Raw genomic sequence first — 26,674 nt, forward strand, 5'->3', positions numbered from 1 at the left:
AATTCTAAAGTTTGGCATTCCAGTATTATCAAACGATCTAAAATACCAATATTAGGCTAACCGGCAACGATACGCTAGTTTGCCCTCAAGCATTTGTACAATAAACGTGCTACCACGATAAGACTTCGTGTAGGTCAAAAAACTTTTCTTGAAGATTCACCCAATAAACAACAAAGAGATATCACAAGTTAGCTTTGACGGACTTGAGCTCGAAGGTGGCCGCTAGGGCGAGGTGGTCGGAGCCGTATTTGTCGTTGGGCAGCTGCCCTAGCACTACACATTCCTGCTCCGTGGGTAACCGTAGACGTTCGACTAGCCTCAGGCTGCTGCAACGACTGGAAATGGTAAGTGGATGTAGATATAGTTAGGGAGGGGAAGAGGGGACTTTGCGACAAGCTCGAGTGTGTCAGATCTTGTATAGGCTTCCGATATGTGTATGTTATCATGGTGCTTATAGAAATCAGATTTCTCACGTGGTGGGTTAAAAAAAAGTTATTTTCGAATATTGAAATATCATCGGCCCTGCGTTCCAGATGACGTTGAAACGCTAACGCTCAAGACTGTAGTTTTTCCCGTTCCACTAGCATGTAAGCGTCAGTGATACAAACCCAAGTGGAACGGATTATGGATCGTTTTGAGCAAAGTTTAAAAAAAGAACTATAATTTTTTTTATACATAGGTACATTGAACCGAACTTGGATATTACGATCCTTTTCTTCAAGTCGTAAATAAAAGTAATTGTTTATAGTTACATTTATTTTACAAATAAAATACATAATATTATATTTGTTTCGTTTTTAGTATTACATTTTTTCATATTTTAATATAGTTAAACTTTTATTACTTAAGTATATGTATTTGAGTTTTCACATTGAATCATATTTTAATAACAAAACCACATACGTTGAATATTGACTAATGTCACATATTATAAACGTTAGGTAACAATACCGCGTAATGCTTAGTCAAGTACGAGGTCAACAGGTATAGGAGAGATGAAAATTAGTATTATATTTTATAAGAAATCATTTGACCTTTCATTTAAAACAATTTATTTTCCAATCAAAATTTTTCATTAAATGTTATTTCATTTAATATACATATTTCAATTAAAATATTATTTGTAATGAAATAATATAAAGTTTTTTGTCTCTACTCTGTCGTGAAAACTTTCCGAACATGGCTTTCGCGATATAGTTACGTTAAAATTTAAAAAAAAACTAGAACGCCCACTTTGACCCATCTTCGTCAAGGGTCGTTTTGAGCGAAAATGATGACGTCATGAGTGACGTCATAGCCGCGATTTAGACGACCCCGGTCGCCAAAGGGAACGGCAGAAGGGGACGTTTTGAGCGTTTTGGTCAAAATTAACGTCATCTGGAACGCAGCCCGGATCTGTCTGGGGGTGTTTAGTATATCCCAAAGAAGCTTCCATATAAAGCACTGACGATTCAAAAATTAGGTAAGCCTATAGGGACATTTTAAAATATAAAAAATAAGGCTCCATATTTTCCTAACTAAGCTTCGCAGATAATTTATGTTGCACTAAACTAAATGATTTAGTCCTTGTTGTCTAAAATCTTGTTAACATTTACCTAAATAAGCAATTTTCGGAATAAATATTTTCTTTTCATGTATTAAGTAATCATTTAAAATAGCTGCAGTTTCTGAAACCACCGCTAAATAAAATAAAAAACGCTCTTATAATTTTTTATCAGTTTTACATAATGTAAAAAACCTACTAGGTCTCCATGACGCTCGAGTGACTACACGAATAGCACCCTCCCCTCTCCTACTAATATTTATGAATATGTTTAAAGTACAACTTGTCAGCCGCTGACTGTAAGCTATCTATCAAAAGAAAGAGATTCTATATTCGACTGCATATTTATTTTCTTTGGTGACTGTGATGATTCATGACATTCCGTATAATTAAAATATATTGAAGTTTAACTAGCAGCTCGTCAACCACCAAAATAACTTACCTGAAATAAATATAATCAACAGTAACCCAATAGTCCTGAAAAGTCGTAGCCTCTATACTTCCGTCCAATTTCACGTTGTCGTACACTGACTTGAGTTTGAGCGAGTGTCCCAGGCCGCCCGTATTGAATAACTCGCTGTGATTCTGCGAGTTTGTATCGTAGGAGATATCGCCTGTGTCGTAATCTGTGTTTTGTAACTGGAAAAAAATATTGATTTACTGTTTACTTTTAAGGGCTTTCAAAAAGGCAGTTAATTGTTCGGCTCGAGACTCTTGTCGGTGGAATAAAATACAGGCTGTTTTGTGGGTTTTAAAAAAAAGGCGAAATTCGAAAGTATAAGTTCGATTAGGAGCTACGAGCTAGATTTTTATAACACCTAAAGCCATTACATTCTTTTTATAAATTACTAGCCGGGAATAGAACCCTCTGATTTTGGAAAAAAACACATACTTATAAAAACAATTAATATTTTTTTTATTTTTTATAAAGAAATGTCATTTGAACAACTCGGGGAAAATTTTAAGACCGTATAGCACTTAAGAAGTAAGCATTATGACAATCGTTTTCCTCATCATCTATACATATTATAAAAGTCGCTTTTTTTTTAAACTACGCAACGGATTTTGATGCGGTTTTATGTAATAGATAGAGTGATTCAAGAGGAAGGTTTATTATAAGTATAATAATATTCATTAAAATATAGTGGAGGAATACTGTTATTGTTGGGGTTTCTAATGTGATGTCGTAAATAATTTCATTTTTTTCCGCTTACATTGCAAACGCAGGCTGAACCCTACGAGATTTATGAAAATAATGTACCAAGTATTGTACACATTGAAAACGTCTACAGATAACTCCGCGATGGTATATATCTATCTCTTATCGACGACCTCTGTGGGTCAGTGGTGAGCGCGTCGGTAGCTCAAGCCGGGGGTCGCGGGTTCGAATCCCGCCGACGGAACTAATATTTTTCAAAGTTCCCGGGTCTGGATGTGTATTAAATATGTGAATGATATAATAAAAATCTTAAATATATGTATAGTATAAAAGTATTAAATATATTTCCGTTGTCTGGTACCTGTAACACAAGTCCTTTAGGTACTTAGCACGGGGCCAGACTGACGTGGTGTGAAGCGTCCATAGATATTATTATTATTATTATATTATTATCTCTTATGGACATCCCACAATAACATTTTTTTGTCATTTTCTTTTTACGACAATGGCTAATTTTCGAATCAATTTTAATAAATACATCATTAATCCTTATCTAATTAAATAACTTAAATACATTGTTGATTTAATCTATATCTATATGGCCCTGTACAGCATATGATTTAAATGAATATTTTCGAAGATATTACAGATTTAAAAATTGCGGGACGTAGCTTTTGCGGCGGTACCGACCAATGCGGGCCACGGGTAGTAATAATGAATACAAGTCAAAACTGCTGAATCGTTTTTAATTATTTTTCAGTGGCTAAACTGGCTATATATTTTATACCCGATGCGAATCCGGGGCGGGTCGCTAGTTTAATTATAAAGAAATTGTTCCTGTCTATTGTTCATCTGTTACCGCTGCATGCCTAAGCCAATTTAGATAAAAATCTATGTGGAGATATTTTACGTGCCGTGACATATTGAACCAATTATATTGTCTCCAAAAACATATACGGAATGTAACAAAACTAATTGATAATCTACGAATAATTAAAACTAAGAAAGAGTAACTGTGTCAAAAATTTGTTCCACGAGTCTACAAAACCGGTACACAATTTTGTGTATTTATAGAAGTGACAATTATTGTCAACGGCTTTATTTCGTAAATTATTTGAGTGTTATGCTAAGCACTCACATACGATTTTGCTCAATCAAGCAATTACGTCAAGCAAAACCTGCGGCTCGGGCTTTCATCCACACATTCAGCATTGCTCGATTTTATTCTAAATCGATATATTTCATTCCATCAATCGGGCTCGATCCGGTTCCAGCAATCCATCAAGCGGCTCGATGCGAGCCTTCGAGCTGTGAGTTTTGCGGTCCACACTTTGGTTATTGCTCGATTTGGAGTAAAACTATCGATCAAAACCGTATGTGAGTACTTAGCATTAGACTATTAGTGTTTCGTAGCTATTGTCATATTATTTTAGTGTGCGAAAAGGAACCAAATTCAAAACGGTTGACGTATGGGAGTTACGTTTAATTAGTTTTTATTTTTCGTAGGTGATAATATTTTAGGGTGTATATGGGTCACCTTTATAGAGTTCGCTGTGAAAGAAGCAGCGCTGAAAAGGTAATATTTTTTCACCTTTGTATGGAAAAATTCAAGAAACGGGGGCGCTTGCCAATACAAATCACAAAAAATTTGCTCTTTCAGCGCTACACTGCTACTTTCACACTGAACTATATAAGAAACACAGACATACAATACACACCTTAAAGTATTACAACTTAGTTTTATTACACCGTGTATACGGTCGAATTAAGAAACCTTTTTGGGAGTCGATTAAAAATTACCTTCGTCATACTAAAGTCGGTGGGTACGCCCTTCTGTCTATTCAAGTATACAGCTAAATGTTGACAGTTGTCAGTCACCCCAATCTTCTTGAAGTCAGAATAGTCTTTTTCTCGGTAGGGTTTCGCACTAAAATAGTAAGATTAGTAATTACACTGGAAATTGACGGAATAAATGTTTAAATAATTAATATGGCCCTTACTAACTATGGATATGCTACACAGCGTTTTGTCCTTGTCTGTCGAGGGATTTTTTCAACGCATCAAGGGCAAACATAGTGTGTAGCCACTATATTTTTTTAAGTACAGGGTAATTATTATGTTTGCAAAAGCCTATTTATCAAGAAACACACCTTACATATCCTCGGTTCAGCAGTTGTATGACAGCGCTGTCTGGAGTTGAGTTTAGATCTCCCGTCAATATCGTAGGGAGGTATATTGATCTACAAACAGAATAAAGGGATGTTAATTAATGACAAACTTGTTGATCTACAAAATAGAGTCTGGCTAGCGAAAGATGAGACTGGAAAAAGGCGGCAAATTAAAAAAATCAACGTATAACAACCCTGTCTATAGTCGGAATTATAGTTTTGATCTACGAACTACAAATAATAAGGTTTCTTAGTTTTTATTTTTCGTAGTTCGTAGAACAAAACTATAATGCCGCCAGGGTTGTTATACGTCGATTTTTTGAATTTGCCGCCTTTTTCCAGTCTCATCTTTCGCTAGCCAGACTCTATATTATAATAAGAGGACATGAAAAAACTGTTGTTCTGATGATTTTATCATATCTATTAATATAATATATATAATAATGTCTCTCTTCTTTTGAAAATAAATGCAGCTCAAAATACAAACGAGCTTAATCTAATCTTTTATATTTATACTAGATGCCGCCCGCAACTCCATTGCGCAAAAATCCGCCGCGGGTGGGAACCGTATACTTTTCCGGGATAAGAAGTATCCTAGCTTTCCCGGCTCTTAAAGTATGTCCATACCCAGCAAAATCAGCAGATTAGGTTCAGCGGTTTGGGCGTGAAGAGGTAACAGAGAAACAGACACACTTTCGAATTTATATTACTATGGATTAGAAACTTACTCTCTTCCATTATTGCTATAAGCGAATCTGTCTATTTCGGCCAACAATACTTGTAGCTGTGCTAATCTGACGTCTGTCCTCTTCGGGTTATACAGTAGATGGGTGGTGGCTACCACGAATGGTGAAGTCGGAGAGTTCTTTGGGGCCAATTTGACCATCAGACCAATGTTATCACGATTCAGTATAGGTAATTCCGGTTGATAGAATTCCACCTGTGAAATATGGAGGTTAATCAGAGATTTGCACCATTACAAGGAACGTAATATTCCATTTAATGGGGGCGACTAACCCAAAATTGTTGGTTTCATAATTCATTTTTATACTTGAAAATAAGCCCCGAATTTTTTAAACATAGATACTACATTACGAGTATATTTCCAAGAATTTGATCTGAGCGAAACCGGAAAAACGAAAAAAAAACGAAACGATCTTTAAATTTTCTCGATAGAAAAAAATCACAAAGATGCATCTAATTTTTACGAATTTTTCATATATTGCTATAACCGTTCATTAAACTAAGTTAATATTTTAATACATTGTATAAAATTCTATTATTGAGACACTGACCTGGCGGGTTTTAAAAATGTTGTATATTTATCGAGTTATTAGGAAAAAAAACTAACTTGGCGATGATTCCGCGTCGTCCTTTTTCACCTGGCATATGAAAGACGGGATTGAGTGTGAAGAGAGAAGGACGATGTTTGATTTTTTGCTTTAGTCGCCCTCTTAGTCTAGCGAATTTACCAATGTATTAGAGAAAGAGAAAACTTTCCATAGTAAGTATAAATATTTTTACATGAAAATATAGAGGCACGGGAGTGCCCCAGCCAAGCATTTTATTAAATAATTTTCTATAATTTATTTAATAAAAGTTTTTATAAAATGTAATATTTCATTAATACGGAATGTCGGCACCGCGGTTCAATAAACTTATAATGGTATTATGATTTAAATTAAGTAAGGGACTTGGGCATAATACTTGACACTAAACTGAGTGTTATTCCTCATTTTGACTACATTATTAACAAAGCTGCTAAAACTCTTGAATTTGTTAAGCGCAGTTCAAAAGAATTTAAAAGACCTCAGACTAAAATTGTGATATTTAAGAATTATCACAATTTTAGTCTGAATTTTGATCGTAGTCCTTGAATTCGGAAGCATAATATGGAACCCCTTGTACTATGTTCATTCGCAACGCATTGAGTCTCTACAACGCCCAAGTCCCTTACAGTTGTTCACTAGACAAGTAGACACCTGGCATATGTGACTCCGAACATTACCAAAAGATGCTCATATGATGACAGGCTGACTGCATTCAATATGAATACTCTCGCACAACGCCGACGTATGATGGATTTAGTTTTTCTTTAGGAAGTAATTAAAGGCCAAACGCCATGCCAAGAATTTCTCGAAAGAATAACTTTCACAGTCCCTAAAATATCATCCCGTCCCATCAAAGTTTATTATCATTGTCGACAAGAAATGTAAACAATGATAATAAACTTTAATCAATGCAATTCGTTTTATGATAACTTTGACATTATTTTTAATTTATTTTAAAACAATTGTAATCAATATTTTGGCTATTATTTTATTTTTTGAATTAACTTATTCAATATTTTACATCAATTTTACTTTTTTACAATTATATTTTATTGAATTTCTTAATCATTTTTACATTTTCCTAATGAAATTATAATAATTAGATCACTCTTAAAATAATTGCATGTCCTTTTTAATTTTTAATCTTATGTAGACGTACTAAATTATTGTTTATTACTTATTAACTTAATTGAATTTATCTAAAATGTTGTGCATATCTATAAGTGATGTAAACACTAGCTCTTATTTATTTAATGTATGTGTTAATATTGTTAATGTGCCTACATAAATAAATAAAATAAATAAATATTATATAAATTTTTAGCGGCATAATAAAATTAACCTAATAAAGTCAGATAGCTTAAAAGAAAGTGAAAATAATTTTAGAACATTTGCAATGATTCAGATGGGCAGCCTTGAGACACATTAACAGACATCAGACGGACAGACGAAGTTTTTTTTAGTAATGAGGTCCCGTTTTTACGGGTACGGAACCCTAAAAATCTCAATGCAACAATACAACAAACTTTACATAATATTATACTACAGTAATTAAAGTGCTATTTAAAGACCTTTAAATATAATTGAATGTTATAAAAACAAAACATTATTAACATATTTTAAGAAAAAAAAATACGAAGGTAAGTATATATTACATAAAGCATCCATTGTTTGTTTGTTTGAACGCGCTAATCTCAGGAACTACTGGTCCGATTTGAAATATTATTTCAATGTTAGATAGCACATTTATCGAGGAAGGCTATAAGCTATGAAAATGTCGAAAAACGGAAATTATTTGAATGGGCTTATCTCACGAACTACTGGAGCAATTTTTATGTTATTTGGCACAAATAAGAAGTAGACCACGTCAGGCCTGTCCCACTCGCGAGAATAGGCATCGAACTGTAAGTACCACCCGCAGGTGGCTAATCAGTAGAGACTCACAAGCGAGCGGTGACGCACGCGCAAGATTTTTCGTCCCGTATCTACTGTTTACTGATCATAGAGGAATTTTATTCATGATACTGATTTAACCGCTGTGACAAGATCATTATAAATCTTATAAAAATGAACAATTAAGAAATGCTAATGAAATATGTATTTGAATAAGGTATTTAAATACAAAAAGTAAATAAAAACTATACTTGAAACATCTATACTAATATTATAAAGAGGTAAACTTTGTTTGTTTAATTGTGATGGATAGGCTCAAAAACTACTGGACCGATTTTGAAAATTCTTTCACCATTCAAAAGCTACATTATTTACGAGTAACATAGGCTACTTTTTATTTTGGAAAATATAGGGTTCCGTAACATATTTGGGTTTTTCTGACACTAGGAGAAAAAAATCAACCAGAAAAGTTACTTATTTTGCGTACGTTGCCTAAACTATAAAAGATAGAACCATACAATGTTCTAAGTAAACATAGGTCTTATAAATATCTACAAAAATGTCCGCAACACAATATACCTATCTATGTCGATTGAGACACAACAACCATTTTTTTATTTAAAAATCTTGATTTTTTTTTGGACTACACTTAAACGCATTTATTTTATCCTTATCAAAATAAATTATTTCATCACTAAGTACAGTTTGTGTAGATAATATTTTGTCTTTGAATGATTAAAATTGGACGTTTGGTTTAGAGGTTATGGCGAAATTAAAAAATGCGATTTACGCCCGTTTCGAAGTGGGCGCTACCAAGGCGGGGGTGCGCAGTAGCGAAGATTATGACCGGCCCTGCAGCTGGTGAAGCTATACTAATATATTATACTAATAGTATATATAATATTATAAATGCGAGAGTATCTCTGTCTGTCTGTCTCGCTTTCACGCCAAAACTACCGAACCGATTATAATGAAATTTTGTATACAGATAGTCTAAAGCCTGAGAAAGGACATAGGCTACTTTTTTACTGTAAAAGGGTTGTAAGGGGGTGAAAATGCGTAAATTTGTTCAAATTAAGTTAGTTCCAAAAATTTATAATAGATGGCGCCGTGAGTCTCCTACATCGCGCTGACGCTTGCTCAAACGTCTTTCTATAAGAGGTGGTATCATCTTACATTCAAGTTTCGATTTTTTTCGATTGTTATTTCTATTTACGTTATTAACTCAGTACTTTATCTATGCAGATTGCAGTGACGTAACCTAACCTATCAATGATAAATAGGTTATGGGTAAATTTGTGTAATTGGGGGGCTAAATAAGCTTTAAAATTTGGCATAAAATATAAAGTTTAATTTAAAATAATCGGCCAATTCGAGGGTTCCGTACATAACAATATATATATACGTATAGAACAATATAAGTAAAAATGTGTTTTGTGTATGGGAGCCCACCTTAATTATTTATTTTATTAAAATTGTATCATTTATTATTAAAGTACAAATATAATTAAGACTATAGTATTTCAAGTGCCTACCTGCTACCACTATTGATTACGAGCAAAAAAGTCCAAAAAAATCACGTTTGTTGTATGGTAGCCCAACTTAATTATTTATTTTATTTTGTTTTTCGTATTTGTTGTTATAGCGTTAACAGATATACACAATCTGTGAAATTTTCAGAAGTCTAGCTATAGCGATTATTGAGATACAGCCTGGCGACAGACAGACGGACAGACAGACAGACGGACGGACAGACGGACAGACAGACGGACAGACAGACGGACAGACAGACATCGAAGTCTTAGTAATAGGGTCCCGTTTTTATCCTTTGGGTACGGAACCCTAAAAATAAAATATTATGTGCACACTGCACAGCTGTTTTGATTTGGGGTACCAGGGTTTTTTTATAAAAGCTTTTGATACCAATTTTGTTGACATCGCGCGCTATAAACTGAAGTCCACGCGGACGAAGTCGCGGGCAACAGCTAGTAGCAAATAAACCAAAATGGCGGATTGGCTTAGTGCGTGCTAATAGCGTGTTTTTTAGTTTTTAATCTATTAATTTATAATTAGTATAGAATTTTATAATATTAATACTGTCCTAAGTATGCGTAACATTAATTTTCAGAGTCGTCATCACAAAAATAGCTATTTTCTCAAGTAGAAGCATTATTATTTATTACTAACTAGCTGTTTCGGTGAACTTCTTGTCACTTTAGAACCTTCCCTGGACTTCTACGAATATTTTAAGACTAAAATCAGCCCAATCCGTTCAGCCGTTTTCGAGTTTTAGCGCGACTAACACATTTGGAAATCCATTTTTATATATAAGATGAGTAATGAGTAATTACCAACTGCAAACTTAACACAAATAGACTATAATGATAAAGGCCCACCATATTTCATAGTCATTAAGTAAAAATGTTTTAATTATTCATAAGGCGCTAGTCATCATTAATACAGTAATAAAATAAATTCGAAGAATCCTGTACAATCATATTATAATTTAATTATTATTCACAATCTCTATAATACATGTGTTTGCTACACGGAGCTCATACTAAGAGGAGGTGTTGTAATCAAGTTTCCTTATGAAACGACGCTTGTCAATTTGCGGGGTGAGGGGGTGTCAATCTCCGCCCACTTCTCAATATTTCATCTATCGGCTAAAAGCAAAACTACTAGCTTAGGTCAATGTTGATGTTACCACGTAGTTCAACTATCTTACACAAGATGTAATTTTGTCTTGAATATTATGGGACGTACTACTGCCCTGAATATTTTGTTACGATTCAAATAGTTATAGATGACGACAGATGGCTGTTTAAAAGTAATATCATAATAAAAGCTATATAATCACGGTTTTAGCTATTTAAATGTGTTTAAGACTAAGTGTATAACTGTTTTCAGTATTCAAGTATGATTATTGTAATAAACTTATGCAAAATTATACGCATTTACGTCTGTATTATCTTTCAAAGGTTTGGCCATCTAGTGTCAAGTAGTATAATTAACGCTGAAAGCAGAAATGTTCTAGAACTTTTTTATTTAAATTACATTTAAAATTATTTACAAATGAAATGTGATGGTATTTATATTATCAGAACGTCTGTCTGAGTGTTTTCGACATTGTAAAACACAATACTTCATCCTTTCCTTGTTAAAAACGCAAAAAACACAAATTTATTAGGAGTCTCGTTACGTGTGCACCTAACAAACGCTGAAAGTGACTTAAGCCCCGCCCACAATGATGACGTCAGGACCTAGTTGAAAATCACAGTGCACAGTTGCTTAGGCCAGCTCCTCTTTGTATTAGCTCCGTGGTTTGCTAATAATAAGCAAGTTGCTCAGCAAAAAATTACTAACATGGGCGTACCGAGGGGGGGCAGGGGGGGACAGCTATAAAAATACCAATCAACAACATCGTTGAATAGATATAGTCTTGTTCATAATCTTCAGAAATTGGATATATGGAGATAGCAAAATAAATCCAAATTACAAATTCCCGTTATTAAAAAAACATATTTGAGAACCTTATGTGCTTAAAAATTCGCAGTATCGCTCCAGTTTCAAGAATGCTTTTTTTACACTCGCACAAAATTTGTATGCGGAAAAATAACGAAAATATATACCTACACACTCTCAAACCACACACGTGCAAAACATTTTAAATTACGAGGTTGTCTTCTGATTTATATTCTATTCTTCGCTAAGTTTTCACTATAGAATTGCGTCGCAAGGGCGAATATTTGAGGTATTGTTAAGATTACTTACACTGATTTGATCTTGCATATGAAATAAGGACTCTTTAAAATATATCGCGCACCCATCTTGGCGGTGTCCCGTTTTCTGTTTGAAAATACCGAGGTAACCTAACTCCTCGAATTTGCTGTAGAAAGATTTTAAATGCGATACTTGTACTTCTTGTAGGCAAAATATCTGGAAATAAAGATTGAAATGTACTTATAACGTAAATTACAAATAATATAATTTATAAGTAAGCAAGATTTATTCCAATAGAGTTACTCATAATAAAGTGTAAGCGTAAATTCAGACGGAGGCAAGACGCGATGCGACACTACAATTTTATATAATTAAACTTTACTGTCTACACAGTTATTATTTGATAGATGAGTATTTGATTGCCTATTCAGGTCTATAGAGCCCTGATATCACTGCGACCATTGAGGATCTATTGTGATCCTTCACATTAAACTGTCATAACCAATCCAAATCTGCTCATGATTTAAATGATATGATTGGGTTTGGTGCTACCAATTTTCACTGTGATACCTATTCGTATTCGCAATAGTAATTGTAGCGCGGAGCGCCTAAGGTACCATCGAATAAATTGATTGAAGATCTACGTCGTTTGGTCGGGTTATGTCAATTCAATGTCAGTCATGATCTGTATTTCACAAAAGAGCCAGTCCACACAGCGCGTTGCGTCAGCGTTGCGTCGACGCAGCGCTGCCGTTGCGTAGTTTTACATATAAATAAGCAAGGTGTTCACACGGCGCGCTGCGTCGTCGCAAGTCGCAACGCATACATGACGGACATCAGCCCCCGAGACGAAGTGGGAGGGGATGCTGACGTTAAGACTGCTTCGTAATTACGCTGCGATGAGGCAGCGCCCGTATGGCCGACTAGGCTACTCGTCAAACGGCAGCGCTGCGTCGACGCAACGCTGATGCAACGTGCCGTGTTTACTGGCTCAAACTCGACCAAATAACTCTACTACCTACCATCTGCCTATGAATCAACTTCCCTGATAATGCTTATTTCTATACTCTGCATTATGAGCCGGACAGTCAAGAAGAAAACTTTATGTATACTTACATCAGGTGCTAGCTGTAAAATTTCATCGTATAACTTAGCGGCCCGTACATTCCAACTCAGATTCCTCTGGCTGCATTCGGTGTAGAGGTAGGGGTGGCATTCTAATAGGTATTGGGCAAGTACATTATATGATACTAATTTAAATCTAAGTGCATCACCTGAAACATAAGGACAGCATATTTATTATGTTGGTGTAATGAAGTCTCATCCAGAAGTAACAGTCACTGCACACGGCAGAAAAATGTAGGTGGTCAATTGTCATAAGCAAATATTTTTTTATTCATAATCAAATTCATACAAAATATTTTTTAAACGTCGGGTCTGCAATGATGCCTACCACCGGTTCGTGAACTAAACCGGTGGAAGAACCGCCGCTGAAAACTCGCAAGGAGAACCGGCGTAAGAAACTCGTAGACCATAATATGTAGATAATCTAAAGCTGATGGTTCATCGAAGTATTTTTGGTGTTCATTGCGAGGTGGCGACTAGTCGGTAAAGCTGATAAAAATGAACAACGCCGAAAAAAAAACAAAATCCATACTATACTCTATTGATAGTATTCATATTATGTGACAATTTGCCTGTCTTTTAAACTCTTCTACTTAATTGAAATTTCATGTGGAGTGCTCTCTCATGAAGAAAGGACAAAGGACTATTTTTATACTAGACTAGATTGTACAGTTTTTTTCTTTTTGTTCTGTAAAATTCTACTAATCGAAGTAGCGGACAAAATACATGAAGTTTTAATTTTTTTTTCTTAGCCAGTAGATCGCTATTCTAGATCGTTAAATAATTTTGTACTCTTAGTTGTGTGTGTTTGACTAGAAATTATTATCATTATTAATGATTGACATAAAACCTTGTCAGGTATGGAGTTTCCACTACCATAATATATAATATGAATTAAAAAAGATAAATAACCATGTGCTTCATAATTACATACTATATTCAAAACATTCTATAATTAATTACAGTAAATAGTTATGATTTTAATTGCAGTATGAAATCTATGTCAATAGTCTAATAACTCAAATGTAGTATGTCCCTGACCAGCTAGTAATCTATTTCGTAATATTATCAGCGTCTACTCTGTCACATTTTTTTGTGCATAATTATATGCTCAAAAAAATGTGACATATACTGTATATGTCACATTTTTTGTGCATATACTGTTAATATACTGGTTTCCTGCTTTTCTGTTGAAGTTTTTTCTGATTTTTTTTCTATAGACCTCACGGAGCCCTTCCCAACGAATGCAAAACCGTGGAAATCGATTCATGCGTTCTGGAGTTATAGCGTTAGAAAGGAAAACCCGACTTATTTTTATATATTAGATTATAATAATATAATCTACCATATTATGGTATTACAGCAGTACTATTATTAAAACTTATGACGCGCTAATGAAGATTATAATTAAATCATGTAACTACCATATTATTATATATCTACATAAATGCCTAAGAATAAACATAATAAGATAAAATAAAAATAAAAGGATTATTTAAAATAATGTTTGTTACAGCATAATGTTTTAACGTAATGTTGAGTTAACTTAGCTCAATGTAATTGTAATATTACAAGCTAATTTAACAACCTTACAATAATTAATATTACAAAAATTTGCAGCAAGTAAATAATTTTAATGTAGATAAAATTTTTAATTTCGTCACATCACTTAGATTTTACTTTCTTCTGGTCTCTCATATTTTATAAGAACAAAAGTACTGGGCTAAAACTAGTACCCAATGACACTTAAAAACCACTACATAACAATATTATATTCAGTGCCATGCAGGCATGCACTATGGCTTTTCTTTCTCTTATTTCAAGGTTAATCAATAATTTTGGAGGAACTTTCAGTTATATTGTGCATGTATATTTATTTTGTAATAAAATATCTTACCATTTTGTGTGTCATTTGTGACATTAACTGGTTCCCAAAGTCGAAAGTTAGAAGGAATTTCCTGAGGTGGACTGTTCTCATCAGAGCGTCGCCTCCATTCACTAGAGATGTTCTCATCTTCTGAGCTAGAAATTCATAGAAATGAGTATCTCTTACACGAATTTCAAACAAGATATCTAGGCTAATATTATAAATACGAAAGTGTGTCTGTCTGTTACCTCTTTACGCCCAAACCACTGAACCGACTTTGCTGAAATTTGGCTCTTTTTGTCCTGGAAAGGTTACTTTATATCCGGGAAATTTGGCAGGATAAACGAATTTTAGCGCATGGGAGTTGCGGGCGGTTGCAGTTCCATAAAATTTTGGGGTTTTAGGAGAGAAAAACAATCTAGCTAGTCCAGGGATGAGACCTATCTAGATAGGTAGTCTAGACCAGTATTTCCCAAAGTGTGGGTCTCGACCCACTGGTGGGTCGCGGGTAGATTTTCGGTGGGCCCTGAAACTATAGGACGATTGTCGTACTTACGTACGGTACGTTTTTTATTTGAAATGGGTGTGGTGAGGAGCTTTAGAAAAGGCCCAAGTCTAGCAGTGAACCTCAGTAGGCTGACGATGATGATATGGTCAGCGGTAGCAACATACCGCTTTTTGTCTTCATGACACAAGGTGGGCCGCGGCCCCGAAAAGTTTGGGAAACACTGGTCTAGACTTTTGGTCACAGCACATATCAACTCGGAAAGGGATCGTCACCTTATCGCCTTCGCCTCGCCGTCAACCAGGAGTCAACGGTCAACCTAACGTATGCACTATGCACGTATTAACAAAGCGTATCAGTAGCACCTGTACGTCAACTCGGCTACGGCTAGGCGACGCCTCGCTTACGGATCGCCGACCACTGTCCCCTTCCGAGGCGAGGCGATTACGTTACGGTTCCGCTTAGTGTGCGTTGCAGTAGAGTTTCATACAAACAATATTGAACGGCTAGAGGCGATACAGTGCCGATCCATACTAATATTATAAATTCGAAAGTGTGTCTGTCTGTCTGTTACCTCTACACGCCCAAACCACTGAACCGATTTTACTCGAACTTGGTATGGGGATACTTTGAGTCCCGGGAAAGGACATAGGCTACTTTTTATCCCAAAAAAATGTCCTGATCCCGTGCTATTTTGAACGAGTATTGGCGCAACGGAGTTGCGGCAAAACTCGTTTACGGGCATCATGTAGTTTACTGTTTAACCATGGGCGCCGGCAGGGGGGTGCCAGGGGGTGCACTTGCACCGCTTGGGAATCTCGGGATCTACAGGAATTATTGAAATAAAAAGCATTTTGTAACCCTGTTACCATGCTGTACAAGGATAGTTCGTAATGTTTCGGCACTAAATGTTTTATGTTGACGTAAATAGACAGTCACTGTTGTTTGTAAAGAGTAAAAAGAAAAGAACAGAAAGAAAACTAAAATCTGCACTCTTTGGAAATCATTTCTGCCGGCGCCCATGTATGTAACTATGACTTCAAATATTATAAAAGATAACATACAAAGCTATAAAATTGTTAATTATAATAATTGAGAAAATACAAAAATACTTTGAGGATCTTAAATTTCTTTCCCAAAAGAAATACTTTCCTCTTAAATATTAACCCATAGATTGTGGAAAAACAAGACACAATTAATTTCTATTGTGTCTCGGTCACCGGTGACTGTATTGGTCTTGATTAATTAATTAGGTTTAGAATTTGCTAATTTAAAAGAATGTTTATTATTATTTTCTACTAAATTGTATCTAGATAAATTTAAAAAGGCAATTATTAATAATAATTGCCTTTTTAAATTTATCTAGATAAAAACAAACATATTGCTTCAATATTTCATATAAGACCTGAAAATATGCAACAAAAATACTTACACTTCAAATCTGCCACCATAGCTAACATGATGCACAGTTGGCACAGGTTCACTCATTTGTTTAGATGTTCTTGTATCATTTAAATATATATATGTTTTTTTGTTTCGGAACCTCTTTTTTATATTCGCTAGCAGTTGACACTGCACTGCGGTGTGAATAAAACGACCAACTGTTTGTTGATTGTACCAAGCAATGCATGTCTTGCCACTACAACTCCTGTATGAAGACTGCTGTGTTTTGCTAATTCCATACGTGAATCTCCAGTATCTGCAAAAACTATTGTTCAATTTCAGCATAGCTTTGTTCATTTCATATAAACATTTTAAATGTATCGTATTTTATCATTTAGTTTGTTCTTTTAGTATTCACATGGGATTTGCTCTGCTACACCTGTAAAGAACAAACGTTTTTATTTGTTAGAAGTTTATTGTACCATTTTTAACTACCATTTGGTTGTAGGAAAGCCAAATCTTGTCAGAATATACATAGAATGAGTCATAAACATGATTATTAAAGCAGTAGACAAAGAATAATCTAACTTATCCAGAAAGTTTTAAACATTAATGTACATTTCATACCTATTACCAATGATATTCTACATATCATACAATATCATTGCCTATTACCAAAACTGATGTGTATGACTTGTTTATTTTGATATGATATACTCATGATTGTGCCTATAGGTAAGTTCACATTATAGATATGATTTTTCTGTATGTATGGACATGAGTTTGTATAGTACCTATCTAATGAGCACTTTAGTGTGTGAGAGTTACATTAATATTACTTATAAAATGGAGTTGTTATGATATTATATAACGCAGGTTGGCCTTCCGACCTTGTAAACACTTGCTTATAACTTATAAGCGAAAGCCGAGACATAAAACGTAAATTAGGTACGGTATATGTTAATGACTATGACATAAACGTACACTAAACAACAAAACAAACGGACTTACATGCATAAAAGCCATAGCTTATTAATGATTTTAAAGAGAGCAAATACCATGAGGAACACCTAAAATCTACAAAATACATTTTTGTCTGACCCACCGACCTCTTGTATCAAACATTCAAGGATCTTTTATCATAAACCATGTCAAAGATTAGTGGAAGAAATAATTAAATTTGAAGCACAGACTACTTATGGATACCTACTACATTTGAAGAAAAGCAAAGTTGATTTCACAGACCATATACTTTATCTATGTCACAGACTGTTGATATATTCAGTGTTGCCAACTTTTTTTTTACTAACCCACCAAATTCAGCAGCGCGCAGCGTAAACCACCAGAAACCGCTAAAACCTAAATGGCCTCTCAAACCACCAGAATTCCACTAAATAACTTAAAGACAACAACAACCTGAATATAATTTGAAAATAATACAACAACGTCATTATTATTATGAAATAATAAGTGATCAAACGAACTTACCTTGTGTGAAGTTCGATAATTATTATATGAATCGCTTCACTTGAAGATATTTTATTCACAACGTAGTCCCTTTAACCTACAGGTGACTTTTTGCACGCTTTAAAAGACATTTATGAAACTAGTTACTCTCTTGAGAGCCAGTAGTATATAATAAAGTACTCTGTGGAGTCAGTTATGACTCAAAAGTCAATATTCCCCTACCACCCCCACCACCACCGGAGTTGTGGATGGGGCAGACGGTCATTTTGGACTCATTATTTTTAGAGTGTAGGAAAAACTTTCCACCTTGGGTCTCTTAGGGAGGGTGGGTATTATTTATATAATAATGATCAAACTTCACACAAGGTAAGTTCGTTTGATCACTTATTATATTTCATCCCTTCATTTTTCAGATATTTTAATCACAACGTAGAATTTTAGAGTTGAAAGTTTTTCCTAATAATAAGGTAATGATAAAAAATATAATAAACAACATATTATATTATTTTATTTGTTTATCTTATAATTGGAAGAATTATAATAATCAATCAGTACACATAAAACTATTACATGATAGGTCTTATCTCTCTATGGTAAAGCAAGCGGATCTTGCAAAAGTTCCCTCATCAAGGAGGATTCTATTGTAGAATCGAGTGAAAGTATTTGATGAAGGAGTCCACTTCACTCTCCGATAGCACTTGCTTAATCCAGCGACTGATCGTTTGGGAAGTGGCTGGCTTGTGTGGCGGTTTGTGAGTGAGAAACAGTTTACCGTCTTTTCAGATCTCTTATTTTTGGTGACGGAAATATAATCTTTTCTTAGAAATTGGACAAATCTTTGGATTATCGGTAAAAAATGGTTTAGCAGTAAAGGCTGCTCCTGTCCCGGAACGGAGGTCTTTATGATATCTGTAGTTAGAATCTTAGCATTATTATAATTAAATGAAATATTTTCTAACTTTATCAAAAATAGGATTTGTACTCTCTAGGCTGCACCTAGAACTAACGAAATAGATAACTTGTGATTTTTCCTAAATTTAAAATTGTATTTGGATACCTACCATTCCGCTTTGTAATTTAAAACACCCTGAGGGTCCCAAGTCTGTAATATGTATTTGTAAATTTTTGGTCTAATTTATAAGCTCCTTTAAGCAAACGACCAACGTTTTCGTCGGGACCGATATACCGAGAAGTAAAGATAGATCTGCGAGTACTTCCGTACGAGCAGCCCTCATTAAACTGTTTCGTCAAAAAAGTGAATAAGCATGAAACGGAAGATTGAAATGGGTCAATATTTGTATCATCACAAAACCGCCACCATGCCTTATTAGTTATAAGTAACATTATATTGCTTTACCGTGCTATCGGACAGATGAAAGTTTGAGGTCGACGGCTTCTCGTGGACGTCTTTGGGAAAAGGTTTGCGTTGAGGGGATGTTATAGCCTTGTATGTGACCGTAGCAGACTTTTATTAGGCCATAAAAAAAATCGGTTGCTAGTAATCTTTGTAAAAGGGGGAACCAGAGCTGATAAGGCCAATAAGGAAAAACGAGGATTCCATGTGCCTTATCATCCGTAGACTAAAGTCTAAACTAGTATTTCGGGAAAAGGAGAAAATGAATAGAAGTAAAATTTTCCCCAATTTAAAGTGAAGTCAAAGCGTCTATCGCCAATGCTTCTGGGCCTGCAGCCATCCAGGAAACGTAATTCATGCATTTGGCCTTGGTATGAGAAGTGAATAGGTCAACATCCGGTTGACTCACGCTTGACTAAATTGTGTAACAATTTTTTGGACACATTTTCTACAAAAGAATTGCTAATAATTCTAAATAATTTATATGGTAAGTGCATACACTAGCTGACCACCAACCGTGGACACGTTTGATATTGTAAGCTGTGCCCCAGCTGGTTCGCGAATCGTCCGTGTAAATTTCCATTTTGTAACCGGCGTGTCGCATTGGATGCGATGCCGTTTTATAATATTGTTAATCCACCAAGTGAGATCCTCAAGAATAAATAAATAAATAAAATAAAATAATTTATTTTCAGGCAAAGAAGCCCATATTATAAATATTTTTTGACAATAAAATAATTATGAAATAACAAATAATCACAATGCAGCTCATCAGCTCATCTTACTACCCTGACATGTAGCTCAGTGAGTCTGCGAAGGAGTGGAGAGTCAATTCGCTCCGCTATCATCTTCAGGACCCCATTCCGGCTCTCCCGAACTCTATGCACCACTGACGCTACCTTTTTCCGCATAATCGCATAGAAATCGTCGACTCCTGCATCGGTAAACATCCCTGATGCACTGCAGTATCGAGGGAGCCGCAATAGAGACCTGAATATGTTATTGTAAAGGACCCGCAAGGCGCCATAGGTCCGTTGAGTAAAGCTGGCCCACAGACCACAGGTGTAAAACGCCTGACAAAATGCTTTAAAAAGCGTTATCTTGACAGGCGCTGTACATCTGGCAAACCTGTGTGCCAGAGAGCCAGAATAGAACAAGGTAATTTGGTCTTACGTTCGTAATTTGGATTTTCTAGTATTGAAAAATATCTACGGCCGGACTCGCCGCAAATAGATTTCCAATCAATTGAGCAAATTCTCGCAAAGTGCATTCGGGTAATTTTTTTTTTGCGCTAAACGTGTGATACTGTTTCTTTTACTATCTGGAAGTGAGATTATTAAATTTTTAGTATCGAAAAGAAAACCTAAAAATTTACGCTTGGGTTTATCAAAATTAAACGAATCCCAGGCAGTGCAATAGTTTCAAAGTTTCATTTACGTTAGCTAAGCAATCGTCAATCAAAACCTTAAGGATGAAATAACTACCTTTATAATTTTTGTAAAAACCCTAGGAAGTAAGAGCCACGGATAATCCATAGGGCATTGACGTGAACTCGTAAGTTGTGATCGAGATCTTAATATAATTAATATGCTTCCTTTAGGCCAATTGTTGCTAAATAACTGTCTTTAGGTATTAATTTAGCAGCTGTTTGATGGTCTTCCATCTAAAAAATGTGACTTTGAACAAAATTATTACATAGTTTTAAGTTTAAAATGAAACGCTTACCCCAATTATTAGGCTTGGGGGCAAGAAATATTTTGGATACGAACTGGTCTTTGCATGGTAAACATTTTGTCACGGCGCCTAATTCGACTAGTTTTTAATTCGCAGTGGACATTTCTTGATGCTCCGATTTCGAAAAAGTATTACGAGGAACATTACTTTGATGAACTTCTTTGCAAAGAGGTACTATGTAGAGATCATTTTGTATCCAATCAAGAAATACTGCATTAAGACGAGATTTTGTTAATAATCTGATTCGGCCAGCATGTACCTTAGTCACTGCGGTGCCGGAGTACGCGGCTTGTTCGCCGTCGTCGTCCGTCGCCAGACTTTTGCTGCATCAAGTTCGCGTATGCTCGGCTCTGCGTCGTTGTTCTCCTCATACCTCGGTTGCCACGGTTCGGTGTATACCGGTGTGGGCCCGACCAGTTTCCCGAATTAGTATAGGAACGGTTATTATTGGGATGTGAACCGGAAGCTCTCGGATTGGTCTTTTGAATTTTTTGACCCCGTCGTTCGATCGCTTTAGCCCTTTGAACTTTTCCGGCAGCTTGTTTCCGATATGAGTGTCATCTCTAACTGAATCCTGGACGACATGATGTAGAAAGTTCTTGTCCAGGTTTGGTGTAATTACGTTTTATATTCTACTGTGAGCATTTGTGGGATGCAAGTCCGACAGCAAGCGACAGACGTTGCTTAGGTGGTAAATAACACTCTTCCTGTCCTCCCACTTAAGAGAATATCGAGAGCCCTATATTTAACAACCGTTATACCACAACAAAGGTGTTGGTGGATAAATAAAATTTTATCTCAGTTCCTAGTGAATCGGAATCGGGGACAGCTGCTGAAATTTTAGCATTGAGTTTCGGTGCTTGTAGCAACCTGCAGTTGTCGGGAATTGAATAGTCCTTTAATATCTTCTCCCGATTCTCTAATTTGTCAACCCTTTTGTTAAAAGGGGAAGCCATAATTTGGCTAAATTATCATGAATTTTAGATCCATAGTCAGGAGTGTCACTAGTGGATTCTTCGAGAGCTTCCGAAATTTCGGGATCAAGTGCTTGATCCGCTGCCTCGGCATTTTATAATTGTTCCACCAGAACTGTTCCTGGAACCGGGTTCTTCGGTTCTAATGTTTCTAGATTCTAGAATAACCTCGTTTTCCGGAATGGATTCGGATACTACGAGGGACGAAGCAGGGCTCCATCTAACGCCATTGCCAGCGTTTCGGCATTTATAGGTTTTTGCCCAGAATTGTTGTCGGCATTAAGAACGCCCAAAAACAAATTATATTATGATTATTATTATCATCACTTCAACGAGCAAAAGGCTCACGGCCTGCCCTGATGAAGGATTTAGTTTGATCGGACAAGGCTCATGGCCTTTCCTGATCTCATTTATTTGCAATATTATAACGGATAATTAATTATTATAATCACTTCAACGAGCAAAAGGCTCACGGCCTGCTCTGTTGAAGAATTTAGTTTACCGGACAAGACTCACAGCCTTTCCTGATGTCATTAATTTGCAATATTGTTAAGTGTTATTGTAATACAAAAAATTCCTACCTTCAGTATCAGATGGGTCTGATGATTCAACTTGTTTGCGGTGATAACGTTTACGTAATTATTTTTCGTTCGTATTGAACGATTTTTTCTTCTGCACTTGGTTTTGGCACTACGAACAACGTGGAATAAATAATAAAAATAATAAATAAAATAAAATTTAAAAATAAAAAATCAAACTCTTATTAAGCTCCTTAAAATATTCTCCATGTTACCTACATATTTTGTAAATGCTATCATATTATTTTGTGCTTCCTTTTTTAAATGTGTTGATATTTTTAACTGCAGTCTACAAAATATATATGTATTAAACTTAGAATTCTATTAATAAATACTAAGACATACAAATAATTATCCATATTTTGCCCATCCCCCGCATTCGCCACAATTAAAACAAGTAAATAAATACGGACATAGGTACCTTACATAATTTTCTGCATTCATTGACTTAACAAATTGCAGCACCATCTTGACTTGTTAAGTCGAAGTATTTATATACAGTGTTTTGTTTTTTTCGACCCATTTTTACTCCAAAACAATAACCATTATTTTTATTATTTCTCTATGCATTAAACTCCTAAAATTAGGTAAGCACAAATCTCGCAAAAAGACTGGTGCTCGGAAGTCGGAAGTTGGGCTGTTGCTTTTGAAGTCGCTACCAGCCTGGAAAAGTTCTGAGATCCTTGACCGGTACCGATTTCAAAAGCATGAAGATTGAGTACAGAAAATATAGTTGAGGCTTAGGCAAAGTCTGAAGACGGCACCATAATAAGGAATAAGAATTATTTGATTCTTCTTAGATTATTTTTAAGAATATTACTTTTTTTTACCTTGGAAGTCGGTTTTAATTTTTTGTTAAAAAATAATAATTTTACCCTTTTTAGTTACCTATGAGCTTATTTTTAGTTACCGAGAGAGATTTGGTGCACGACGCATACTGCATACCTGATACCAGAAAATATCGTTATATTTACTGGTATTTTCATAACGATATTTTTTGGTTATGTTACTAGATAACGATAAAAAAAATACCGTTAACTGGCTACCATTATGAAAATAACGGTACGTAACGATATTTTTCGGGTATTCGAGTAAAAAAAAAAGACACGACAAATGTCAAATCGACAGTCCATAGATAATACAATATATCCAGTGTTGCCAACTTAGTGGAATTTCCACTAGATCTGGTGGCTTAGACGTACCTTTCGGCGGGAAAAAATTGGTTTTAGTGGCTAGTGGATTTCTTAGTGGATTAGATTATTTAAGTTAGTGGTAGCTTCGACGTTAAGCCACTAGTTTTTTTTTATTATGTTTCTAACCCTTGAAGACGCACACTGGAAACATAATTATATTATTATTATCTTTATTCGTTTTGCCGCAATCTAACGCTGATATAGAGCGATTATTCAGCATGATGAATGTTGTCAAGACTTAACAGAGAAACCGGATCAAGTTTGATCGCCTTTCTTTCGTGCAAGGTTAGCACGCGAATGCAAATGCTGTAATTAGGGTTGCCAACTCTCGAAAGGACCAACCCGGGAGAATTGTAGGGGGGGGGGGGCAATATGTACTAGACGATGTTTTAGATTTATTTATGAAAGCTAGCGATAAAAGCTATGGAATAGCTTTAAAAATATTAAAATATAGTTTTTAATATGAGAAAGAACATAGTATCAGGATTCAGGACCATTTCTCTCTTTTAATTACGTAAAGAAGTCATTAATAAGCCCAGCGATTAATCCAAGCGATTTTTTTCGAACAGATAATATAATTGTCCTGCTTCATCTTACATTTTTTTCACTAACTCAATTTATATATACCATACATAGGTAACTGAAGTTTTCCTTTTTGTAGTAACAAAAATAATTATATTTCATCGCTTCATTTTTCAGATATTTTATTCACAACGTAGTCCCTTTAACCTACAGGTGACTTTAAACCTACAGGTGGCACGCTTTAAAAGACATTTATGAAACTAGTTACTCTCTTGAGAGTCAGTTATGACTCAAAAGTCAATATTCCCCTACCACCCCACCGGAGTTGTGGATGGGGCAGACGGCCATTTTGGACTCATTCCTTTTTCGTGCACGGTGGTGACAGCACGCACCTTTCTATTAAGAAAAATAAGCTTTTTGGCATTGGGAATTTTATTGCAACTGCATAGAGTTTAAACTCTGAAAACAATTTGACAATTAATGTCATTCCGGTTTGACATTTATTTGGATCCACCGGGTTCGTTCGTGTGTACAGTTCGACAAGGCTTTAATTGAATGTGTCAATGTCAGTCAATGTGCGCTGCTGGTGAAGGAGAACTGTCAAAAATGACGTTTTTGTATGATAGAAGCGTTAGTTCCTTTTCTCGCCACTTTCCGTAAACCATAAACTTATAATATACCATAGACTTAATTTAAACTTATGCCGTAAACAGTTTCTTCTTCTTTGTCACGTTCATAAACAGCCTTGTCAAACTCTATGGAGTATGGACCATAAAGTTAAGACTACATCCATAAACCATAGATAAAGTATTAGTACCTGGATGACCGAGCTTTGCTCGCGGAGTTTTCTGTAGACCTTTTCAATATGTTAAAAAAAAATTCTTTATTAATTTCTCCCACAATACAAAAAAAAAACACATATACAATCATTATGATGCTTAGTTAAAAATTATAGTAGGAGACTGGTGCCCTTACTAGGTTGCCCTGTGTTAAGGGGTCACCAGGCCCAGAAGGTATTATTGAATCGTGTCTAGCATCATTTATATTTTAGAGGTAAGTCACTAGTTGTGAGAGCATCTTCTAATGATATCTAATCAATAATCGTGTGTGTGTGTGTGTGTGTGTGTAAGCGGAAAAAATGTAATTATTTACGACATCACGACATTAAAAACCCCACCAATAACAGTAATGAATGTTATTATACTTATAAACCTTCCTCTTGAATCACTAAGGCTCCCTGAAAATACTTGCATAGGACTTTAATTTGTATATGTATAGAAATAAGGAGCAAAATCGAGTAAATAAAAAAATACTGATTCAGTGCGGATGACACGGCAGCCGTGTCATATATGTTTTTATCGTTTGGCGTATGACACGTGAGCCGCGTCGTTTAAAAAAAACGATTGTTTCTCCCTCAAATTACACTTAAGAAGGTTCTACTCTAACAAAATAGAGCATGCCTATATGCTTCGTTTCTTATTCGTACTTAGAAGCTCTGATATTGAATTTTGCAAGTATATCACATCCCTAGATGGACGGCAAAGCAGGATAATGTGTAGATTACGTCATTTCGCAGTCCTACACGGCGGACTGCAATGTAGGACCGTGAATGGGCCACTTATGGAAATGTTTGTCCACAGAAGACGGAAATCGGAATACGGATTTGACATTTGTCAAAATAAATTTATAGGTACAAAAATTTTATTGGTGTACATTGTACAGGCATATAAAATTAAAACTTAGTTAATTAAAAGAAATAGAAAAATGATGCTGAGAACAATATATTCTACTATGTAGTTCATTGTGTATAATACCGGTAATTTTTTCTATCATCAAAGTTTGTTATTGATTCACGAAATGTTTACATATACAAATTAATCTACATTTTATAAGAAAATCTAACCAGACATAGATTTTGCATGACAAAGGATGCAAGGTTATTGATTTCTGTATTTTTTAGATTGGCTCTACTAATGGCACCCTAATATCTGTATACTGTACACACCAAAGATGTTCAACATAGAAACCTATATATCTCCCATACTTTTGAGCTATGTGGATAAATATGTCCGGGACTTCAAACCTGCTGATGCTCAGGTATGAATCAATTCATTTGTTACACTATCTGTATGTTTGTTACTGTCCAAAATTAAAA

The 26,674-nt window shown here is 35.2% G+C and overlaps 2 protein-coding genes, 1 long non-coding RNA gene and 1 pseudogene across 6 annotated transcripts in view; 2 read left to right on the forward strand and 2 right to left on the reverse strand.

The window, feature by feature from the left end:
- Positions 1-105: 105 nt before the first annotated feature.
- On the reverse strand, positions 106-17,896 carry LOC121738651 (protein angel homolog 2-like). Of its 3 annotated transcripts, none has more exons than XM_042130854.1 (10): positions 17,807-17,896; positions 16,747-17,136; positions 14,840-14,964; positions 12,934-13,091; positions 11,869-12,033; positions 5,599-5,810; positions 4,853-4,942; positions 4,503-4,629; positions 1,986-2,182; positions 106-335 (listed from the first exon to the last, which is right to left on the reverse strand). In XM_042130854.1, exons 2-10 carry the CDS (start codon positions 17,052-17,054, stop codon positions 182-184), a joined length of 1,536 nt encoding a protein of 511 aa, XP_041986788.1. In that variant the 5' UTR covers positions 17,055-17,136; positions 17,807-17,896; the 3' UTR covers positions 106-181. The 3 variants fall into 3 exon arrangements, with proteins under 3 accessions (XP_041986788.1, XP_041986787.1, XP_041986789.1); XM_042130853.1 differs by lacking the exon at positions 17,807-17,896 and adding an exon at positions 17,709-17,800 and having other exon boundaries at positions 16,747-17,022; XM_042130855.1 differs by lacking the exon at positions 17,807-17,896 and adding an exon at positions 17,709-17,792.
- On the forward strand, positions 9,059-15,423 carry LOC121738653. Its single transcript, XR_006037316.1, has 3 exons — positions 9,059-9,074; positions 11,529-11,533; positions 15,266-15,423. It is a non-coding gene; the product is annotated as an uncharacterized LOC121738653 (long non-coding RNA).
- Positions 17,897-21,516: 3,620 nt separating the features above from the next.
- Positions 21,517-24,867, reverse strand: LOC121738758 (annotated as a pseudogene).
- A 1,398-nt stretch (positions 24,868-26,265) lies between these two features.
- The window catches only part of LOC121739430 (vacuolar protein sorting-associated protein 13B), a 65,299-nt gene continuing 64,890 nt past the window's right edge, over positions 26,266-26,674 (forward strand). For both annotated transcript variants that reach the window (XM_042131910.1, XM_042131911.1), the window contains exons 1-2: positions 26,266-26,335; positions 26,480-26,616. In XM_042131910.1, coding sequence (XP_041987844.1) covers positions 26,530-26,616 — 87 coding nt within the window. In that variant the 5' untranslated portion in view covers positions 26,266-26,335; positions 26,480-26,529. The remainder of the gene's footprint in view (positions 26,336-26,479; positions 26,617-26,674) is intronic.

Source organism: Aricia agestis, chromosome Z (genome assembly GCF_905147365.1).
Source record: "Aricia agestis chromosome Z, ilAriAges1.1, whole genome shotgun sequence".
In the NCBI taxonomy this organism is placed as follows: domain Eukaryota; kingdom Metazoa; phylum Arthropoda; class Insecta; order Lepidoptera; family Lycaenidae; genus Aricia; species Aricia agestis.